At 48.4% G+C, this 21,779-nt stretch overlaps 8 protein-coding genes across 8 annotated transcripts; 3 read left to right on the top strand and 5 right to left on the bottom strand.

The window, feature by feature from the left end:
- Positions 1 to 148: 148 nt before the first annotated feature.
- On the bottom strand, positions 149 to 4,141 carry CI109_105159 (uncharacterized protein; the record flags this gene model as incomplete). The annotated part of the gene is made up of 15 exons (XM_032003179.1): positions 149 to 521; positions 585 to 867; positions 920 to 1,005; positions 1,058 to 1,179; positions 1,245 to 1,376; positions 1,448 to 1,567; positions 1,624 to 1,764; positions 1,842 to 2,290; positions 2,356 to 2,563; positions 2,615 to 2,691; positions 2,749 to 2,851; positions 2,912 to 3,188; positions 3,261 to 3,449; positions 3,509 to 3,677; positions 3,808 to 4,141. The coding sequence occupies 15 exons, from the start codon at positions 4,139 to 4,141 to the stop codon at positions 149 to 151; spliced, it is 3,063 nt and encodes a 1,020-aa protein (XP_031862501.1).
- Positions 4,142 to 4,475: 334 nt separating this feature from the next.
- CI109_105158 (uncharacterized protein) lies at positions 4,476 to 6,461 on the top strand (the record flags this gene model as incomplete). Its single annotated transcript, XM_032003178.1, has 9 exons — positions 4,476 to 4,715; positions 4,805 to 4,851; positions 4,956 to 5,072; positions 5,152 to 5,211; positions 5,278 to 5,334; positions 5,399 to 5,555; positions 5,625 to 6,082; positions 6,170 to 6,333; positions 6,409 to 6,461. The coding sequence occupies 9 exons, from the start codon at positions 4,476 to 4,478 to the stop codon at positions 6,459 to 6,461; spliced, it is 1,353 nt and encodes a 450-aa protein (XP_031862500.1).
- Positions 6,462 to 6,816: 355 nt separating this feature from the next.
- Positions 6,817 to 7,788, bottom strand: CI109_105157 (uncharacterized protein; the record flags this gene model as incomplete). Its single annotated transcript, XM_032003177.1, has 6 exons — positions 6,817 to 6,911; positions 7,025 to 7,134; positions 7,220 to 7,238; positions 7,309 to 7,383; positions 7,503 to 7,525; positions 7,760 to 7,788. The coding sequence occupies 6 exons, from the start codon at positions 7,786 to 7,788 to the stop codon at positions 6,817 to 6,819; spliced, it is 351 nt and encodes a 116-aa protein (XP_031862499.1).
- A 551-nt stretch (positions 7,789 to 8,339) lies between these two features.
- Positions 8,340 to 9,779, bottom strand: CI109_105156 (urease accessory protein UreG; the record flags this gene model as incomplete). Its single annotated transcript, XM_032003176.1, has 6 exons — positions 8,340 to 8,537; positions 8,609 to 8,730; positions 8,869 to 9,087; positions 9,173 to 9,243; positions 9,305 to 9,383; positions 9,470 to 9,779. The coding sequence occupies 6 exons, from the start codon at positions 9,777 to 9,779 to the stop codon at positions 8,340 to 8,342; spliced, it is 999 nt and encodes a 332-aa protein (XP_031862498.1).
- Positions 9,780 to 10,241: 462 nt separating this feature from the next.
- Positions 10,242 to 11,662, bottom strand: CI109_105155 (uncharacterized protein; the record flags this gene model as incomplete). The annotated part of the gene is made up of 7 exons (XM_032003175.1): positions 10,242 to 10,487; positions 10,562 to 10,703; positions 10,770 to 10,847; positions 10,914 to 10,943; positions 10,994 to 11,047; positions 11,102 to 11,545; positions 11,622 to 11,662. The coding sequence occupies 7 exons, from the start codon at positions 11,660 to 11,662 to the stop codon at positions 10,242 to 10,244; spliced, it is 1,035 nt and encodes a 344-aa protein (XP_031862497.1).
- Positions 11,663 to 12,073: 411 nt separating this feature from the next.
- On the top strand, positions 12,074 to 13,771 carry CI109_105154 (uncharacterized protein; the record flags this gene model as incomplete). The annotated part of the gene is made up of 4 exons (XM_032003174.1): positions 12,074 to 12,334; positions 12,440 to 13,057; positions 13,160 to 13,452; positions 13,555 to 13,771. 4 exons carry the CDS (start codon positions 12,074 to 12,076, stop codon positions 13,769 to 13,771), a joined length of 1,389 nt encoding a protein of 462 aa, XP_031862496.1.
- A 2,412-nt stretch (positions 13,772 to 16,183) lies between these two features.
- CI109_105153 (uncharacterized protein) lies at positions 16,184 to 17,357 on the bottom strand (the record flags this gene model as incomplete). Its single annotated transcript, XM_032003173.1, has 6 exons — positions 16,184 to 16,252; positions 16,312 to 16,372; positions 16,579 to 16,721; positions 16,796 to 16,915; positions 17,049 to 17,151; positions 17,212 to 17,357. 6 exons carry the CDS (start codon positions 17,355 to 17,357, stop codon positions 16,184 to 16,186), a joined length of 642 nt encoding a protein of 213 aa, XP_031862495.1.
- Positions 17,358 to 18,064: 707 nt separating this feature from the next.
- CI109_105152 (uncharacterized protein) lies at positions 18,065 to 19,987 on the top strand (the record flags this gene model as incomplete). The annotated part of the gene is made up of 10 exons (XM_032003172.1): positions 18,065 to 18,197; positions 18,281 to 18,325; positions 18,466 to 18,567; positions 18,672 to 18,730; positions 18,812 to 18,826; positions 18,901 to 19,025; positions 19,157 to 19,187; positions 19,256 to 19,404; positions 19,514 to 19,688; positions 19,775 to 19,987. The coding sequence occupies 10 exons, from the start codon at positions 18,065 to 18,067 to the stop codon at positions 19,985 to 19,987; spliced, it is 1,047 nt and encodes a 348-aa protein (XP_031862494.1).
- Between the last annotated feature and the right edge of the window lie 1,792 nt (positions 19,988 to 21,779).

Raw genomic sequence — 21,779 nt, 5'->3', positions numbered from 1 at the left:
TGGTCAAATGCCGGCAACAAGAAGATCCCGTCATAACCGGAGCATCAACCAAGCGAGGAGAATAGAGACCAAAATACATCGTACAAACAGCTTTCAAATCCTCTAATCCTGTCTCAAGAACGTATCGTACCCTAGCGAAGATAATAGACTATATATCCAGCTCATCTTCATCTAACAGACTCTCCACGTCATCGTCCTCATCCTCCTCCTCTTCTTCTTCCTCTTCGTCTTCATCTTCCTCCTCAACAGTTCGCATCTTCTTCTTCCCCTGACCTCCTCTGGCAGGTGGAGGCTTTGATGATTTCGTCTTCACCTTCTTCGGCGTCTCTTCCTCGTCCTCGTCGTCTGAGCCAGGCGCGATCGTACTTCTATCATCGTCCTCCTCGTCCAGCTCCGATAAGGCAGGAGTGGCAGAATCTCTTGCTCTGGAGTTGCCACGACGGGAGCCAGTTGTTGAGGTGCCGCGTTTACCTCGTCTTGTTGATCCAGCTTCACTTTGCGCGTCGAGGTCCTTCTCCTCGCTAGATTTCATAAATTAATGACAATCAGCATCTGACAGCTTAGGAAACCATAACCACACTCACACATCATCGATGAAGCCGAACAACTCTTCTACCTCTGTCCTCTCTGCTCCCTCGCTTCTGAACGCATCCTCGTCAAACCCTTCCAACTCCGCTGGCCACTTCTTCAGAAGTACCGACTCGAACTTGGTCAAAGCATTCCTACTCGCCGCGTCTCCGAACGGTCGTTTGGATCGTATAGCGTTGATGAGTGCTATCAACGATTTGACCTTGTATGTTTCAGCTTCTTCCGCTTCGGGCAGGTACAGCTTGGACAAGAAGGAGACAAGGGCTTTGCGGGATTCTTCTGCAGGGGTTGTCAGCTTGCAGTTTCGGAGCACGATCCCTCGTCGACTTACTAGAAGTCTCCGTAAGCAAAGATCTGAGGACAATCTCGCTCAAGTCAAGATGGACTGTGGTGTCAACTCTGACGCCTTGTCTCTCACTGAAGCTCTGTTAGCTATATGATCACGCAGACCCCGCTCGGAATTACTTACACCATCTTTTGCGGATCCAACCAATCAACCATCATTAAGCCCATCTGCGCAAGAGGTGGCATCTCATCGTCCTCCAACTCATCGGCCAGCTGCGATAGCATGCCAAAGGTATCTGAGAAGATCTATGTGTGAATTAACTAGAGTCAACGTCTCACTTTGCCGACGTTTGCGTTCGCTGTTCACTTACAGAGAGCATTCTTCTTTGATTGACTGGAGCTGAGTAGCAGTAAACAGGTAAGAAGTACGTCAAACACTGTCGTAGCGGTTGGTTGTCCGCTGTTTCGGGAGAGAAATACAGCAAAACCAGGGATTGTAGGACCTACGGTAGAGGAGATATGTCAGTCAGAGTCAGTCATTCCAAGAAAGGCACGACAGTATCCACCAACTCACTGTTTCATCGGAAATCATTCCGGCCAACATGAGCTTTGCCACACCTTCACAAGCCACCGCCTGGACTTCCGGTGCATCTTGGCTGAGCGCATGTCGCACAAGCTCCACGACTTTATCCGTCTGATCACCAACACTCGTCAGCCACTGATATAATACTCGGAGGATGCTTGGCTCACTGGCATGGTTTTCGAAACAAGAGTGTTGATGTTGTGTACCATGAAAAGGTCAAAGATGACTTGGCAAACTTTGACTTTCAGTTCGTCATCTGCCGTTGTGAGCTGCTGTATAAACAAGCCGAACGAGTTGGCTGCCATTTTCTGTGGCCGAATATTTCCAACGTCAGCTTATCGTGCAGATCGACACTCTTCCAGAAGCTGATACAAATCACACTCACCGAGTCGATCATGCAGCACAATCCCAGGCAGATCAAACCTTGATCTCGAAGAGCTGGTTCTTCCTTGTTCCTAACAGCAGGGATGATCAAGTCTGGCAATAAACCATGGAAGACCGAATTGTCTTGCAATGTCGAGTTTACTCTCTCCAGCAAACTGATACAGATCAAGAGGCACCTCAAATCGATCAAAGCCGCTTTCACTCTAGCCTCCGGATCGTTGGGGTCGAATCGAGGCGCAACGGATCGACGACGGATGCTTTGATCTCCGACAGAAGAAGCTTGACTGTCCAGAGGGGGCTCGTCCTCGTCGCCTTCACCTTCGCGAAGTTCGGTGACGACGTCCACAACGACTCGAATCAGATCTCGTTCGCCGTTGGCGATCTTGCTGAGCACATCGAGACATTTGGGAATGAGCGGTTCCGGTAGATTCGCTTGAGAAATCATTTCCCCTGCGAACAGAAACATTGATCAGCTCGGCTGAAGGTATTCTGGACAACGACGAGAAGACACTCACTCGCAAGCTGGAACATCTTCCTTCGACCAATCTCATCCGCATAGTCCAAATTGACAGCCAATTTCAGCAGCTCTCCCACGATGAAAGCGCGCTCGGCCGCATCCTCTGCATCGTCATTGATAGCACCAACAAGGTTGTTGTACTCATCCTGAATTCGGAACGCGAGCGATGTCACAACAGGCAACACATCTTCCAGTCGAGCCTCGTCCTATAAGGATGTGAGCTTTGTCCTAATCAGGTGGGAATCAGGGAAGCTCACCTTGACTGAAATACAGTGATCAACGAACACACGGGCCAGGAAAGCTTTTTCGGGAGTAAACGAAGCCCAGAAGGTGTCTAAAAAGGCAGCGATGTCAGATTGTCCTCGGCAGTCGCCAGGAATATTGTACTCACCATCAAACTCGACAGATTGGAATACTTCTGGTCTTGTCACAAACACAGAAATGAGAGCTTCCTCCGCCACCTGACTAGAAACCACATCGAATCGTGACAAGAACTGGAAGTTCTGATCAGCTCTCACACCATTTACAAATCGATATAGGACTCCCCAACATACCTCAACCAAATCACCCTCGGCCATATCAACCCAGCCAGCCAACATCCCAGCCGCAGCTTTCCTCACACTCCCTTCTCTATCTCCCAAACCATTCCTCACCACTTCTTCTCGCTGGGCGATACTCAGTACACGAGGATCAGGAAGAGCGGCAGCGGACAGGGATCCTGCATAGACTGTTCTTCGAAGGATGGGATCGACATCTCGCGTTCTGGCCAGGATGTGGGGGAGTGTGATGGGTGTTCTGGGGAGGTTGTACAGCGCTGCTCGGCGGACCTCTCTGCGAGACGAAGGATAGACATCAGTCAGCTTCGGAGATGCGAAGATGAAAAGATCTAACACATATACGTACGCAGCAGGGTCGAAACGAAGTAGATCGAGTAACACCTCTCCTAAGGGCTCTTGTCCCTCCTCCAGGTCATCATCGTCTTCTCCGCTTTGCAACTTTGCCAATCCCAAAGCAGCTTGCACTCGCACAGCAGCCTCCTTATCTCTTGCTCTCTCTAGCAATGACTTTCTCAGAAGCACGTACAGATCATCGCTGGGCAATGATTGATCATGTCAGCGTGGTTCAACGCTGAGTGGATAGCGAACACTCACTCCATCTCGCCTAGACCGTTGATCATGGATACAGTCAACAATGTGACTCTGAATCGAACGTTCTTATCTTTCGCTTCCATGCCGGCTAAGAGATGTCGGAGAAGTTTGACGACGAATCGTGATGAGGGTGTTTCGACATCTTCTTCTCCCTCGGGTCTGCTTGCGGCGTCTGTCATAGTGTCACTTTAGCTAGATCCCCAACAACACTCCCAATCCGTCATGAGACAAGTGGTTTCTGGTCTAGCTTTCCTAAATGGAGCATCGAGAAATAGTAAAGAGAAGTCACTATTTTCACTCACCTTGTTCTGTTGAGTAGACCACATAACCAGCTACAAACTTGACCACTCTGTCCGCTACGCTCACCCCCTTCTTGACCGGTAACACCCTGTTCACCATATCCACAAACAACGTATTGAAAGCCTTTTCGCCCACCAACTTGGTCCCCTTGGTCGAAGATTCCGTGATGGACGAACATTGGTCTTGTATCTTTCGGAGAGAGGCAATGTTCTTACGGTGGTTGGCGGTAGTTTGTTGGACTTGGTCGAATATCGGTGGAAGGAGAGTCGGGAGAGTATCGGTCAAGAAGGAGATGGATAAGGCTCGAGGACGAGCTTGCGGTCGTGCGTTGACCATCTTGCTGAAGTAGAATCACTTTGTTCCTCTCGTCCGATTTCTTGAGATGCTTATAAGTGGTACTACTCAAGTGTGTATGGTCAAGCTGTGGAGATGTATGTATGTACAGAGATCAATGATCAAAAGTGTTTGTTTACGAGACGCGTAAATGGTCTCGAGAAATCAACATATTACGTAAGAGTGTCGCCTGTCGCGTTTTTCATGTCAACAATGAAAGCTGAGCTGGTCTTTCAACTTGATCTTGATACTCATTCTTACTTTTCGCTACTTTTCTACGACCTACTTGTCCTTCCCAGCGCAATATATCGACTGAACGGGTGTTCTCTCATCTACGATGTCACAACAAACGCGCAAAGCTCCTCAGGAGCTACTCGCTTTTCCAATGATCACCGCCGTTCAGATCCTCGAATGTCTAGCAGCCTTAGGCATTCCATGTCAGATGGAAGATCTGACGAAACCGACACCTCAGACAACGCAGTCTATCTACGCTTCATTGCTGGAAGTGCTGATGGGTGCCCCGATGGAGGTGTTGGATGCGCCAAGGGCGGCGTTATTGGGTATGATGGAGTACAAGGTGGGTGTCATTTTGCCCATCTCGGAAGGAAGGGAGGAAGGAAGGATGCGAGTGGACAGGATGTACTGATCGATGTCTGTGCTCAATAGGAGATGTATTCCGACGCTTTGCAGTTCACAATGTTCTTCAGACACTGGTATGTTCTCAACCCCTGTGTTCTCCCCTCGTTCCTCTTCTATCAACGCAATATTCTTTCTTTCGTTGTCTTATAAACTCCAATCACGCTGACCTTGTCTCTAGCCGTGATCTGGCCCAACTCTGCGGTATCTCCGACTTCACCCTATCCGACTTGACACGTCCGGAGTCGCACAGATTAAGAACTTGCTTGAGTGGTATCATGAACTTTGCGAAATTCAGGTAAGTCACCTTCTGCAAGCTGAGTGTCTGGGACGTATCTGCGACAGATCAAAGCTGATCACGTTGATGACTATCCTAGGGATGAGCGAGCGCAGTACCTGTCGCAGCTGCAAAGCAATGTTCAGAAGCAGGCGGAGAAGTGAGTACTTTGATAGTTTTGATGATGTTTCCTGTCAGACTGAAACTAATTGCCGTCCCCTTCCAGAACCGTCGCACTAAGAAGAAAACTGGAGAAGGTTGAAGCGCAGATCGATGAAATCACGTCAGTCGGATCTGCCACCGCCCATCATGTCCCGTGAGCTGAACAGTCGTGTTTGACATAATAGCGCTCGAAATGCAGCCGAGAGACCACAATGCGAGCAGGCTCAAAAGAGAAATGAGGGTCTGCGAAATGAGTTGCTCGAGCTTCGTGGACAACAAGTCAAGCTTTCGGGAGAGGTCGAGGAGCTCAAGAAGGAAAGACAGGGATTGATGGACCAAGCGGTGAGTCTGCCAATGGTAGTAGTGACAAGACACAAGAGACTGATGAGCAATTTCCGCGGTTATTCGTAGGCACACAACAATCACCTCATCACGCAGCTTGGCATGCAGATCAGTTCTACCAAATCACGTCTCGTCCAATCGCCTGATCGAATCAAACGACACATTTCAGAAATGTCCCACGCCTTATCTACCGAGAAGGGCAAACTCATCTCATTCCAACACAAAGCTCGAGAACTATCCAATCGACTCGAAGTGATCGGATCGCTCGAAGTCGACCTGAAAGGACTGATCGACCTCGAAAAGGGGATAGATGAACAAAGAGCACGAGTGGAAGAATCGAAGAGGGGTAAAGTTGCGCTTGAAGCTCGATTGGAGGGGAAGAATATTGAGAGTCAAGGTCTGGAAGCTAGGTTGGAGCAATTGGGGAGACAGTTGCAGAATGCAAGTGATAAGTTGGCACGACAACAGGAGATGAAGAAGGAATTCGGACAAAGAGGAGTCAAGAGAATAGAAGATCTCAAAGCGGAGTAAGTCTCGTCATGCCTATTCACTGTCGAGTGATTGAATTCCCGGCGGGGGGACCTGAGACTGATTCATATTTTTGACATTTACAGATACAAAGTCCGAACGAAAGAACGTGGAGTTTGGCAAAAACAACGAGATCTCTTACTTGCCGAACAGAAAGAACTCGAGGTGGAAATGGCAGCGTTCGTCGCAAAACATGAGAGCGAGATTAACGAGTTGTTGGCGGAATACTGGACAATGCGTCGACAAGCTGGTGAGTGTGGAATTACTCTTACACCATTGAAAAGTGTCGACTCATTGCTGATCATTTCCTTGGTCGCCCTGTCAGAGGACTACATGAACACGATGACTGTCAAGCTTGGTTTGCAACTGAAAGCGTAGACATGTTCGGGTATAGAAATGATAATAGTGGCCGTGTCTTGGGTTTCCGTGCGCTGGACGGACGTTGTATAATGGTTTACACCTTTTGGGTGCGTAGTATATTCGATTCGTGATTCTTGAGATGTCAGACGATACTTGGTTCATTCCAATCAAACAAGATGCGGAGCTGGACACACAAGTTTCAATCTTCTTTCATATTCTTTGCTATGTACAACTCGCCGGGATACAAACAACATCTTCTGCTACAACACATCACTACTACAACCGTTTCTCATCGCCGAAAACGCCAACCATGCTACCTTACAACCATATCTTCTCAGAAGACGGTCCAGGTCAAGGTCCAAGTCGACAGGACCTAGTATAAGCTAGTACCAGTCTCGCCCTTCTTCTTCTTCTGAGCATCCTTCTTGCCGTCCTTGTGAAGCTTTGTGATCTGCTTCTTCCAGCCGACTGCGTTAGTGGGTGGGTCAGCAGAGTGAACCATATGGGTTGGCAAAGAAGCGAGTTGGCAGAGACGCGACAATGAGAATGAGTAAAGGGGAATAGAATGAGGTGTCGCTCACAGCAAGATTTGCAGTTCGGGTTAGCATGAGCTTTGCACATGACACTGCCGTCTTTGTTGTTCTTGTAATGAGCAGGAAGCTCGAGCGGTGCTCGTGGTTTGGGGTCAAATCTAATATAAGCGTGTCACAGGATGATATCAGCATATGTCATATCACCATCAGACAGGACAAGACGGTAGAAGAAGGAAGGCTTACCCCATCATAGCATCGTTGTCTGTCAGAGAGAGACAAGATAATTAGTGAAATTCGTAGTAATGGATGTGAGTCTGCATTGAATTACCCACCCTCACGACCGTCAAACTCGCAAGTCTTGCAGACTTCAAGACCATGTTCGCAGAAGAGTGCGTCGTTAATCTCGACTGGGCAGGGTATCAGTACAAGTATCCTCAAGTGTTCAGAGAGCACAGTAGAGGTGGACGAGAATGAAAGGGGTCAACCAGAGGTGAGGGACAGAATCAGCCAGTCGTATGACACTCACTAGAGGAGTTGGAGGTGTTTGTGCTGTATCGCAAGACTGTGTCAGCGCAACTTTCGAGCTGATCGTCGCCTCTCCGCTCACCCCCATCCCCTGGACCTTCCACCCCGCACACCGTAGCCGTACGCCGCGAACACAGAAAACTCTACAAGGCATGCAGGCGTTGGGCGCAGACGACACCACGCCAAGACGCTCTCAGATGGGGACATAGCACCTCATTCCCTCCACCTCCCCTTCTCGCCTTGGCAGACACTACTTACTCGGTAGGGGAGACTCCGAGATCAGCCATGATGAGTATGATGTTTGTTTAACAGGTATGTAGTTGCTTGCGTTGTATAAGACGTGTAATTGAGATGACTTTGGGGGGATATCTAACCTCTCGGGCAAGTATATATACCCCCACCCCATCCTTGTCCAGTCACACAGCAACTAAGCATGAGAGGTCGGGTGACTTCGCAATCCCATCCCCCTTGCACAAAGTCAGTTGACCAAAGTACAAGATCATACGACGACCATACAACGTTAACAAGATCCTACCAACGTACATCACATAGCCGATCAACCTCCACCTATAAAAGTCACGAGCTGCTACTGCATTATACCCCGTGGAGAACCACAATTACCTGTTCGGGTAAGCCCGAGTCGGTTGAATGCTAGCGTGGATATCTCAAACAACGTATCATGATGTGGTATAAGTTATACATAAGCATAAGCAGATAACGAACAGGACGACACAAATGCTATTTGAGAAAGCCGTCCTTCTATACAGGATGACTCTATTCTGCGCTCAGATACCCAAGATGCTACGTGGTACAGAGGACAACAGTATCCTCACTACACCTACGCCTTGCTCTTCCCTTTACCGTCTTTACCCGCAGCTCCGCTAGCTCGCCAAGCGCTGATCACTGCCTCCATCACATCGGTCACTCCATCGTTGTGTCGTACAGACGTGAAGAGCGTAGGACCTCCTTCACGCATGGTCGCGGCGTCGCGTCGCATCACGTCGAGTGAAGCACCGACATAGGGTGCGAGGTCGATCTGAGATGGCACAAGCACAAGTCAGTGAGAACTCATTGTACCGATGTTCTAGACTGAACGTTTCTGCTCACCTTGTTGACGATGAGGAGATCAGATTGAGAGATACCAGGTCCACCTTTTCGAGGGATCTTGTCACCACCACTAACGTCAATCACATAGATGATGTAGTCGGCTAGCTCTCGCGAGTAGTTGGCTAACAGGAGTAATGTATCAGCTCTGAGCATCACCGCCAATCTCTCCCCTTCCCCTCGTCTCCCCAGAATACTTCCAAGTCCCGTCCGCGGCGTTGAGACATAACGTCGCTCGTTGCAAGTAAAGAGATCACACTTACCTGCCAGATTATCCCCACCACTTTCCACGAACAACAGCTCGGTCTCAAATTGCGCTTGTAGTTCCTCCAACGCTCCCAAGTTCGCCGAGATATCCTCTCGAATAGCGGCATGGGGACATCCACCGGTCTCGATCGCTCTGATTCGGTTCGCTGGTAATGCTTCGTTTCGGATGAGGAATTCCTGGTCTTCTCTTGTGAAAATGTCGTTTGTGACGGCGGCTGTGGTGTGGAGTAGGGTGGATTAGCCATCGTTCATCGGTCGTCGGTAATACTGCCAAGTGGAGTAGGGAGGAAACCAACACACCTATATTGTAGTGATCTCTGAACGCTCTACACAGTGCGAGCAGTAATGCTGTCTTTCCAGAACCGACGGGTCTGAGGCGAAATAACATCAGCCTTTTGTCCAATGTCATGTCAGCGTATATTTACGACTCACCCTCCTATACCAATAGTGAAAGCTCTTTCCTTCCAATCTCGTCCCGAGTAATCCGGCATATCCCTCTCTGAGAATTTGCCTATCAACGCATCAAAGCATGTTTATCAGTATTCCTTCCTCACGGAGAACAGTGACAAGAAACCACTAGGAACATGTAGAACCCACCTGCATGTTCTAAATGTTCATGGGTATGACCATGTTCGTCCGGTGTCCATATGCCTGCTCCACCATCGTGTCCATGTCCATGATCATGGAATGTTGCGCCTCCATCATGCGTGTGCGCGTTCGCAATCGCATGAGCATGTGGTGCTGCGACGCCGCCAGACGCGGAAGGGGGTGTGGAATCGGATAAGAGACCGCCGGTATTTGTAGATTGGGATGTTGTCGTTCCGCTCGCTTGGGCTTGAGCTTGAGCTGCATTGAGAGCGTTTGTCAAACGATCTGAGAATTGACAAACGGGTTGTTGGGATGTCATCGTGTGTATGTGTATGTGTGTGTGCGTGCGTGTATGTACTATAATAGATAGATGTGAATAACAATAACAATGAGAGTAATTTGGCGGGAGCGGAATGAGAGCGTAAGTGAATTTCTAGAATACGAGGAATGTAGTCGTAAGCAATAATAATAATGTCAATACATATAATACATAATAATAATAATACCAAGCAATTGGGCTCCCTGAAACCCGGATAGACGATGTATCCCACGCAGTACTACCCCACAAGGAGTCTCCACCGCACCGTGCAATGCATGTGCCACACTCGGTAACTTGAAGTGGATCATTGGGTGGGATGAGCTATAATTAATATGAGATGACTCATGCGACACAATATGCATATGGCCATGTCAGATCGAGGTAGGAAGATATGCTGTACACTTGTGCATACAAACATGCTCTATGCACGAGACGCTCGGTTCTATAGGATAAGACCACCCTTTACCCCTCTTCTTCTTCGGCCTCTCTTGCCTCCGCTTCAAGATCCCGCTCGGGCAAAGGCGATTGACCATCTACCCTCTTGAAGGCATAACGACAGACCATCAATCCCTTTGTAAGACCTTTACCCATCCAAGCCTTTTCTACGATGTATAGTCCATCATAACGATATCCTGTAGCTGGAGCATAGGGTGATTGGAGCTTGAACCCTCGGATCACACGCACGGGATTCCGCGTCTCGGCGGATGTCTAAGAGCCGTTGTTTTCCAGATCAGAAGTCGATCGGCAGAGAGAAACATCTGCATGACACCTTGCATACTCACCTTCAGTGCTGCATTCAGAGCATTGTGAAAACTCTGGTGCGAAGTCTGCGGAGCTGTTCTCAGATTCTTAGGGTTCTGCTTCGTCCCTTTCAAGTCTCGTCCTCCGCAGCCAGTATATGTGAAAGCGTAGCCCAGGTCAATGCTGCGGTGCGTTCAGAGTATGTCAGACTGTACCTCATGGGATGGTATATGAGCCGCATCGACTCACTCGTCTGCATACCCGCCTGAGAGAGCTACGGACCATGCTCCGTCCACTGCATTGCCAGATATGCCTGCAACGGTGGGTCTGGGAAGTATTGGTTAGCTTTCTATCTGCGATACACGGAGCTTTGAGGAGTAGCATAAGACATACGCGTGCACGGCATCAGTCGATGCGTCCATTCTGTCTCTTCATTAGCTTTCATGTCGTCTCTCCATGTGTGAATGGCTCACCTCGTAGCCCACCACTTGCCAACCTCCACACCTGGTATGTGTCCGAATGTCTTCCTGTAGGAATACATCACATCAGTCCGGTGCTAGGACCCTGCTTGGTAGACTCACGGATCCTGTGTTCTGAGTCCTAGCTTCTGAGCATTTCTCAATCTGCCATCTCCCTGTGCTCCATTCCGCTTCCCTCCCTCATACTCTTCATCACTCTCCTCCTCTTCTTTCTTGACACGGCTCTTCTTCGTCGGTGTCAGATAAGGGCTCTCTCTCAAACCTGAGCTCTTATAATCCGGTGTCGGACGAGCTGATATCCTCCCACTCCTCCTTCTCGTACTTGATACATCTGACTCAGTATCAGTCAAGCTTCTTCCAGGTGTGTCGACGCCCGAGGTTTCGTTCGAAAGTTCGCGTTTTCGTTTACGTTCAATGGCAGATTTACGCAGATTGCTATTGTCCGAATTAGGTGTTTTGGGTTTCGGTTTTGGTTTTGGTGCAGAAACCTTTTTGGGTAGCGAGGGGGTTGAGAGTCCGAGTGAGAGTAGGAGCGCTTCGTTGTCTCTGCGAACGAAAACGATATGAGCACGCCGACGGAGCAGCTGTGAGTTTGGTTTGGGATCGAAACGCTCCGACATACCTAATGTTTTGGAGACGTTGCTCCTCGTATGTGACCGCCATGTTATATGGTTATAGGGGTAGGATAATTACCGACAAGACACTAGCGCAGTCGTTCGGTGAGAGTAGTTTGTTAACCAGATAGCAATCGTATCAAGATCAAAATCAAAGTCAAAGGAAACGGTTGATGTTCATAACGCGTCTTTGTTGATGTTGATTTCTTTCCGGACCCATCTCGCGCTATCTCGCCCGTGCCTGAAATGGATTCTAATATGGATTTATCGTAATTCGGAGCCGAAAGATCTACATCTGTAGATTGGCAGGTCTTGATAGTCAGATGCATATGACATCGACTCGAGCATGACAAGCATCATTGCATTCGGTATATATAAGAACGTATGACTTTGGTCAGGCTGAGCAGCTCTATCTCAGACAGATAATAACCATCATTGTCATTTTATGTCCAAAACAATAATGTCGGATCTGACAGCTACCCTCATCCCTTCACTTCCACATAGCAATTCCACCCTACCCCTCTCGACAACGCGGGTACCCATTGCTCCTATATCATGTTGGTCGACAGGCCAGATACCTACCGTTCTAACCTTTCCAGAGGAGCTGGACCTGGAGAGGTTGAGGAGTGCTATCGGATTGTTGACCAGTGTATGGCCAACTTTGGCGGGAAGGTTTGAGCGATCACCAAAGAAAGATGAAGAGTGGAGTTACGATTATTCGGTGGGTGACCTCCCTTAGATACCTTCAAATACTCGACCTGAAGAGCGCACCAGTATATGGATGTTATCGAAGAATTAGGCTTATGTACCCGGTCTTGATTTGCAGTTCAACTTGACCACATCATCAATCCCGCTCTCCACCCAGACTATAACTATCCCTTCCCATCAAACATTCCCTTTCGCAAACCGTCAAATCATCCAGCCAAGTGTCAACCCTTTCGTCCCACCTCTAGGAGAGGGAGCCCACGTCGCCAATTCTGATGCCCACCTCTTCGCTATTCGACTCACGACAATCCTTCCTTCTCGTTCTTCAGTACTAGGCATCGTCATCTCCCATATCATTGGCGATGGCCATATCGCCCTACAAATCGTTAAGCACCTCGAGGGATTGTATCTCTACGGCGAAGCAGCTCTGCCAATTATTACGAAGCCAACATTCGTTGATCATGTCATCTTACCGCCGTACGATCCAGCGTGGGATCTACCTGACGATACGCTTAAAGGTCACGACCTAGCCGATGTCGGGAAAGCTTATGTGGATGCAGCTGAGAACTCGGAGATGGTGGTGATTGAGTTGACGAGGGCGGAAATAGCAAACCTGAAAGCAAAATATGGGAGGGAAAGTGGGGTGAGGTTGTCGGATCAAGATGTGTTGAGTGGTTGGTGGGTAGGATTGTTAGAAAGGATGGGTGAGAAGATCAATACAATGATATATGTTTATAACGTGAGTATCTGGTCTATCCGTTAGCCCCGGGTTCAATCAGTCAGAAATGGACCAAGAAACGTGAGTGACAGGGTACGTATTGACATTGCTTGTTCCCCGTAGTATCGGCATTTCTGCATTTCCCACCCATCATTCCCATCCACACTCCCTACAATGGCCGCCAACGTCGCTCAGATGCGATTTATCTCTCTTCCGGCTCACGAAACTACATCTTTGTTACCAAGTTCAACGGCCAAACTCATCCGGGAGACTATCGAAAAGCTTCGATCAGATCCAGATATCACCTTACCTTGGTTGAGCAATGCCGCATTTCATATTGGGAAAGCTTGTGATGAAGGGAAAGGTCAGATTATGGTGCCAAAGGAGGGTAAAGTGGTTATCAATTCCAACATCCGGTAGGTTCTCCGTCTCTATGACCAATAACCATACGCTCTGGATAGATCCAAGCTTGGAAATAGATCTCATAGTAAGGTAAAGTCACTAACTTTGTCAAGCAGTATGGACTGGCACACCTCTTTTGGCTTCCCTCCTCACCAATCTACATTCCATACGACTTTCTCCACCATTAGATTCTTACGTGTCTTCCAAGCGAATCCATGTGAGGGAGAAGAGCGGGGTGAGAGAGTGGAGGTGGTTTTTAGTGTACCTAAAGGTGGGGCAAACGAAGCCGTTGAGCGTCTGGTAGATGCGGACAGAAGGGCATGGAACGTGTAAGATGTGCTAAACACAAAACATGTCAGCTATGCATCATTCACACTGTATGCTTGTGAAGTGTTCCTTGCTGCATCTCTGAACATTGCAGTGTGGTAGTGGACGTTGCTGCCATAATGCATTTGAGAGTTTTTAAGCAAAACACCACCCACTAAAACACAGTGGACAACCTCCACCGCGCGTATGATTTCACCGACAAAATCCAATCAACCGCTCGAGCGTCCAAGCTTGCCCCTGTACTCATTCGACCCCTTTCCACCTATCCCTCTTTCTCTCTCTTTTTCCCCACCCCTCATTCGTCTGTTCTTCAGCCCCCTCCCACTTCCTATTCCTTCATCTCTGAACCCACCATTTCCCAACCCTCTCTCAACTCCCTTACTTTGCATCTGTACAGATCTCGCTTCGGATCAATTTCATCTGTCTCCGTCATTCTCTGATTGTGGTTCAAGGACGTTGGATGATATTGATCAAGGCGTTGGATGTTGTGTTTTCGGAGATACTGTGTACAAAGAGAGAGGGGATAGGCTGTACCTTCTTGTCCGAAAGGACTTCTAACCCTAAGGTGAGTGAGAACGAGCTTCCTAGCTCTTCAATACGACCTACGACGTACTCATGCAATCCCATATAAGTTGCTGGTCGTGAATGTTTGTATGTCGTAAAACAGTGCGCTGACACAATATGTTTGACTCTGCAGTTCATTCTCCACGCATCTCATCCCATCGTTACAATCTCCCATCTTCGCTTGGACCGGCTCCTAGCGCCATAGCACATACCGAATCGCTTGATCCGTTCAAGTCGACTCTTCCTCCTATGGCGGGTAATCGTACCCCTCTCCGCTCCTCTCTTGAGGGGAGCAGAGGCCTTCGATATCGAGTACATGTGTTGAGCCTGATGGCCGAGATACCCCGCAATCGCTATTCACCCCTCTTCATCTGAACAGAGGTGATGTGGAATTGTGGGGAGATGGTTCAATGATGAGTGTGTCTTTTGGTATTCTTTAGAGCGCAATTCTATACCACTCTTTCCCTCTTTTCCACCACCACCATCGCTCATGTGATCGGTCTGTGAAAAGCCGTGTCATAAAGAAAGAGGAACAGTCCAACAATCCCTCTCGTTCCCCTACTTTGGTTGAGAGAAGGGGGGGTTGGGCTGAAGAAAACGCGCTACGTGTCTATCTTCTCTCTTGCGGTGGAGAAAAACACTTTTCTTCGTCATAAGATCAATATCGTACATCCAACGTCCTTTTATCCTTTCTGGAGAAGTACAGAGATGGACGGGCATAAAAGAGATTGGAGTAGGGTCGAGACTGACCTCCGTTCGATTCGGAGGTTGAGGGGCGTTGTGTGAGAGGGTGCGTTTTGGGCTGAACTCAGGTCTAGGGTTTATTTACTTTTGGAGCGGTGGTAGAATGGACGACATGTTGAGCTATCCTAGGTGGATCAATATGCGTTTATGGGTCGACTCGATTATACATCACTCTCTGTCCTTTTCATCGTCTGTTTAGAAGATGGGAATGATGGAGGGTGATGAGGGAGAGAGTTGACGCGATGAGGGGTCTTTTTCGTATTTCCACTTTTCTTTCTCATACTGTCCTACCCTACTTTCTACGAGTGAACAATCGTTCTTATTCCAGACGCTCTCCTTACGATATTCTGACTTTCCACTTCCCGCCTTTCCTTATGGATCGAGGGACATCGGTATAGTCTCCCTCCTTTTCCATCTATCAATCTCGTCATACTCCCCACTCCTACCAAGACAAGACAATAACGCTCAAAGACCAAACCCCTACTCTTTCGAAACTGTTCCGGTGGATATGTGCTTGATCCCACTTGTACTTCAACTGCGCTGTTCATGCTCTTTCACCAAAGAGTCCGGCGAAGAGAACACCGTTCTAGAGTCATGTACTCGCGACTTCACACCGGGGCGTCTGAGGGGCGGTATTAACAGTCGAGTGATCTCGCCATTCAACTGGAACGATAGGAGAGTGGGGTTGCGAGAGTGTCGTCTTGTGTCTCTTGGGTTGAGTTGTGGGTTTATGGATGAGGTACGAGATTTGGGATGGGAAGGTTGATAAGATCTGATGCGGAAAGTTGAGGCAACGTATAGTGGGATGTCGCGCTACTCTTGTATAGAGTAGTACGGTTTGGAATCTTGGACGATGGGGTAGGACGGTTGGGAATGAGAGAAGGAGATGACAGGGGAGGACTGAAAAGTCCAGAGAACCTGTTTGCGAAGATACCGTTGTCGTTCTTTGTCACTCCCTTCTACACCCTTGCTGAATTCCCTTTCGCTGGGGTCTCGAGACCACAACAACTAGGAGGTCAAGCCAGTCCAAGTGTTTGAGAGTCTGCCGTTATATTCGTTATGCATGCGTGGGATCACTCTCTCAGATTATACTTTACAACCTCTTACACTTTATGTGCTCTTACCACTACTCAGTGATCTGAAGAATTCGTTATACGCATTCTCGATGTCGAAGAGCATCTATGTGGATGATCAGGATCCGGGCGTAGGATAATGTACCAGGGAGATCGAACACTCACCTGCCGTGATTGTTCTTCGGTGATCTCGTCGCTCGCCTTCATTGCGTTGAGCGTGATGAGCCTTTAAAGGGGAGACAAAGTTGATGAGTCAACGTGTGATCGACAAGCCGTTGATTAAGTTGAATGTCCATCCGTTGTCAGACCCCTCCATTCCGAATATCTGCGAACGGTTCACTCCTGTCCTTCCATTCCTAGACAACATCGCCGTTTCCCGCTCGCAGCACCTACATGTGGTCTTGAGTCCACCCAAGGCCAGAGTTCACTCACCAATGCAAAATCTTGCCTCTCCCTTCCCATTCTCCACTGCCCTTGAATCGAGAATAACCACTCATCAACTCTGTCAAGAACGGATGTAATTGATCTTTTGCCCTCAAGTTGAGTTTCAATGCGTCCATAAATGTGATGAATGACTAAGATAGTCCAACATCACATCAGTCAAGCCGTTCCTACCCTATATGACTGACTGAATAGTATAGGAACTCACCTGGGTAGTCTCCGCAACCCATTTTCCAGCCTCGGCACCTCCGTCTGTCGCTTCTGCAGAATGCTCGACAGTGGCCGGTACGCCAATTGTCAATCGATGTAAAGCCGCTTGGTGGTCCATCTATGGTAGCGTGTCAGCGCGTCGAGGCAACAATTGAGATACGGAGGACGGTCAAGTTCAGTGAATGGTGGACGTGTTGGCTGCCTTCCCAGCGATGTCTGGGATGTGATCCTTCGAGACAGTAGTCACTCACCTTGAATCGCTTCATGAAAGGTTCCAACCCGCCTACTTCATCCCCAACGAGCTTCATCAAGCTCTTATACTGTGCTAAAAGCTTGATACAGGCCGGAGCATATCTATCCATGTATCAGCGCAATGATCTCAATCAACGTAGAGAGAGTAGACATCTCGCTCACTCTTTCCCATTCACTGAATCTCGGACGTATGCTCTTTCCAAGTACTCGAGGCTCACGATGATACTGTACAATGTAGCCAAGTTCTCCGTCTTTTCTCGTTCACTGTTGGTAGTCCATAATCTGACCTCTTCGTCGAGATTCATCATCTTGTCATGGAATGGGTCAGGGTCGGATGAGCCGATCGAGGGTCGCTTGCAGCTTGCAGCTGGAGGGAATGGAGAGGGCTCGCGGGAGAGACAAAGGATTTGACTATAAGTCGATACGAGGGTTGAAGTGATGAATATAGTGATCCGGTACGGTTGGTGGAGGAGATCTGCTCGACGCTTCGAAGGGAGCTGTGTTGTTATCGATGACGCACAGCACTCTCGAGTCTCCTTACTACTGATCTTCTACTGGCTATCGTTTCGAAGCAGTGGTCAACCTACGCCTGTGAGCTATGTCGAACACTACCAAGCTATTTCTCAATTATGTCTAGGCTGATCAATGATCCATGAAGGTTGAGGTCGAGGTATTACGTCAAGATGCTAGATCAATGTCGATAACCGCCCTACACGCGCTTGAACTCTTTTGGACGAAAATAAAACGATAATGAGATACACTCTGCTTAACTTGTTACTTCTGACTCTTTTTGCATCTCTTCTCTTCTCTTCAGACGTAGTCCAGTACAAAGAAATTCGATCTTACACTACGTCCTCTTGATCAAGGCCAAAGCAGCCGTACGTTCATTCGCCTCGAGACGGACTTCTCAATCACCGTCACATCTCCTTTGATCTTCTCTCAATCATCTCGAACTGCCTTCTCAATCTACTCTGAGCAGAATTAGGACATATCAACTTCGAACGCGATAGATGGAATGAACGATCTCAATGCTGGGGAATCATCGCGAGTGGGCGCCAGTACCAATTCCTTGGTTGATAGTAGCTTGATCGAGGACGATATCAATGGAAAGGGAAAGGGCAAGAGTAAAGGGAATGGAAGTGGTAATGGTGAGCCCTAGCTCTAGCTTTTGCTCTAGCTTGGAAGCTCTTGGAAGAATTACTGATCAGATGAAACGATTGTTCTGTTTTAGGAGGTACACATGCAGGAATAGACTTTACAGCTGGTGTGATAGCAGGTATGTCATGAAGCCTTCATTCAGACACAAGCATCTCTTTCAGCTATCGTACTATCCTTTGTCAGAGTTCAGACTTCGGAGAGATGATACAGCGTATCACGGTCGGAGCGAGCAACGGCTGATAATTTAATTATACACAGGAGCTGCTGGTCTGCTCGTTGGACAGCCTTTCGACGTGGTCAAAGTGAGATATCAGACACCTCAATATGCCGGGAGATATTCCTCCACCTTCAGTGCACTCGGTGAGTGTAACTGCTCCAACTTCTGACCTCTCAGGACGGGGAGACATGTCTTTTGGTCTTAAGAGACTCAGGTTCAGCTGCTGACCTCCATTCACACGACGTAGGGGCGATAGTCAAGGAGGAGAAAGTGAAGGGGTTGTTCAAAGGTGTTACATCTCCCATGGTACGTCCAGGTCTCTAACTCATCATTGAGTCATGAGTACATTCCCAGGCCTATAGCTGCTGATTAATCTGTTCCTCGCAGGCCGGTATAGCTTTCGTATGTGATCTCTCACACTTTTGGAGCGCTCAGCTCAGCAGACCATAATTGACCCTTTCTTGTCGGACCAACAGATCAACGGCGTCGTTTTCACCTCCTACTCGTTCTTCATGAAACTACAACTCGAACCACATTCCGAGAAAGAGCCGACACTCGGTCAGATCTTCCTCGCAGGAGCAGGTAGTGGTTTTATTGGAGCGTGAGTGGAACGTCCGTCTCCCCCTACCCCGTTACTTGTACTATAAGCAAGGGCTTTCAATGCCTTCTGTATCGTGATACCTTTACGCTTGTCCTCCTGTCCCATCGGTACATTCGCTGACGAGGCTACAGCTTTTTGACATGTCCCACCGAGCTCATCAAGGTATGTCAGATTGTCACCTTCCTTCTCGGATATCATATGTCCACTTTAAACTAACATGTCCGTAACAGATCCGACAACAATCTGCGCCGCCACATGTCAACACATCAACTCTGAATGTTGTGAAGACCATCATCCGGACGGACGGTATCCGAGGCATCTTTCGAGGATTTTCAGCTACTGCCATGCGGGATCTTGCTTATGGACCATATTTCTGCACGTGAGTATATTGTGACTACTCCAACGCTTGGGATTTGCAGATGCCTTGCTGCGAATGTAAACTATAGCATCACATTCACCAAGCAGTGCTGACGAATATGAGAATCCAGATACGAAGCGATTCTGCGATTCTTCAAGTGGTCACGACAACCACCAATACCACCGAACTCCAACCGACACGAGGGGCATACATTGATCGACGAAGCGGAGGCAGAGATGGCGAGCGGGTTGAGCTGGCCAGAGTTGATGACGGCCGGGGGAGTCGCAGGTGTCATTGCATGGCTGGTGAGTTGTATGAACTCGACAAGATGCTCGGAAGGAGATCGTGGCTTGAATCCGCTTGAGCTGACATTTGAGTTTTGATCTGTTAGGCTACGTTCCCGTTAGATGTATTTAAAACGAGAATGCAAGGGACGCCTTGGCCGACGACAGAATCTAACAAAACTATTTCTGGAGCAGCTGTTTCTGATACGAGATTGGTGAGGATGAAGCCACCCTCACTGAGAAATATCGCGGTAGAGGCTGTGAGAAGAGAAGGCTGGAGGGTCATGTTCGCAGGACTAGGACCGACTTTGATAAGGTGAGTCACCGTGATCATCAATCGTTACCTCTGTTCAGCCATGATATCGTACTGTTCTGTACCTGCCGCCCGGTCGGTCCCGAGTCAGAACCAGTATAAGCATGTCATGAGCTGTCATGGACTGTATGCCAAACCGGCTCCGACCCTTTCGTTTTCGGCTTGTTTGTATTTCGGCGCCGTTGTGTTTGTGGAGGGACGACGTCGTGTGCTACTCGCACAATGAAATGACGTAAGCTGATGTCGTGCTACTCTCTATTAACTTCGATTGCTTGTCCTTCTCGTCATCAGAGCCGTGCCGGTATGTTTACCTTCCCGTTTCTTAAATCCCACTTCCCGTTGTCAAATTTCGTCGACGCTCTTATGATAATTATGATAATGACGAGAACTGACTTTGAGTTATTAGACGAATATGGTCATTTTCTTGACGTTCGAAGCGTGTGTGGCGGGTCTATCATAGATAATACTAGATGGTGACAAGGTGTAGAGAGGAAGATACCGAGCATCGTCTATCAGTCTTGTAGCATCTCATATTTACCTTGCATGGAATACTCTAGTACGACCGTGACATGTGGCAGTATGGGGTTCAAATATGGGAGCATTTCAGTAGTCCCATGGTTGGTGTCCTCTTGTAGTGGCCGTACGATATTTTGGATATACAGTACATTGCTATGACAAGCGCAGTCGATGCGTCCGGTAAAAAATCCAGTTTCAAGCGAGCTATGATTGGGACATATCTGTAGAACCTTCGGAAGAGTGAATGACATTGCGTCTGGAATTGGTCTCTGGATTTGATCTATCTTACATTGCGAGATTTGTATTTCTTCAGAAAGATAGCTATGCAGCTTGTTCTGCAGCTAAGTGCGAATAAAATTACCTTCGTGGTCGTTGTGCAAAATCATGGGCTAATCCACCGCTCCTTTCCAAGAACGGAGACGACAAGCCAGCACGATCACTGGTCGAATTTCCGTGGGACTGTCAGACGACTGCGCAGCTGTTTTCTCTGGCTTGCCTACAATCCTTGCTTCACTTCATGCATTCTGACCAGTCTCTACTGTCTTCTTCATCGCCCGTCCATATGATCCTGATTCAGAATCGAGTGAACACAATGGATATGAAGTTGAAAGATTTTTCCTCGCGGGCACCGCATTTTGATGATCGGTCCAGTCAACCCAAGTCTCGCCACACACAGTCACCAAAGCAGAGTTCCGCCAAGTCGGATCACACCGTCAGCGACAGTATTGCGTGAAAGTCATGCAGACAAGAGAGACGCATCTGTATGTGCCCCATGCTACGAGCCGCACAAAGATAGCCAAGCAGGCTTCGCGTCAACAATCAACCCTCGTCGCGGTCTTTGCTCGATCGCATAGCAAGTCCGCCTTGGTAGGCACATCAACATTCGTTCGTCCTGATCTACAGTGTGCGTCGTTCCTATTCTTGATGAGTAGAGTTGGATGAAACCAAAACAACAACGATACAACCAGGTACCAAGTAGCCTACAGTGGCCTGCCATTCATTTCCGCCACAACGTTCCTCTCTTGTGCCTTGCCCTCCCCTGTCAAGTCTGTGCGTGCAGAAAGTATAAACTTTATTCATGTAGGTGTAAGCAATTGAGAATAACATGCACAGTGCATCAGGCAGGTATCTGCGTGCGAGTCCCGACTCGTTCGGTGACCGTTCCTATCAACAAAAACAATTGTACCTCTACTAATTGTTCTGAGACAGTCACATTGATCGTACGAACGCGAGAAGAGAGTTCAATCTTGACTTGGAAGCGCGCGAATCATGTAAACGAATGG

Source organism: Kwoniella shandongensis, chromosome 9 (genome assembly GCF_008629635.2).
Source record: "Kwoniella shandongensis chromosome 9, complete sequence".
Taxonomy (NCBI): Eukaryota; Fungi; Basidiomycota; class Tremellomycetes; order Tremellales; family Cryptococcaceae; genus Kwoniella; species Kwoniella shandongensis.
Note: the sequence above shows the minus strand (reverse complement) of the source record. Positions and strands in the feature narration are given on the sequence as shown.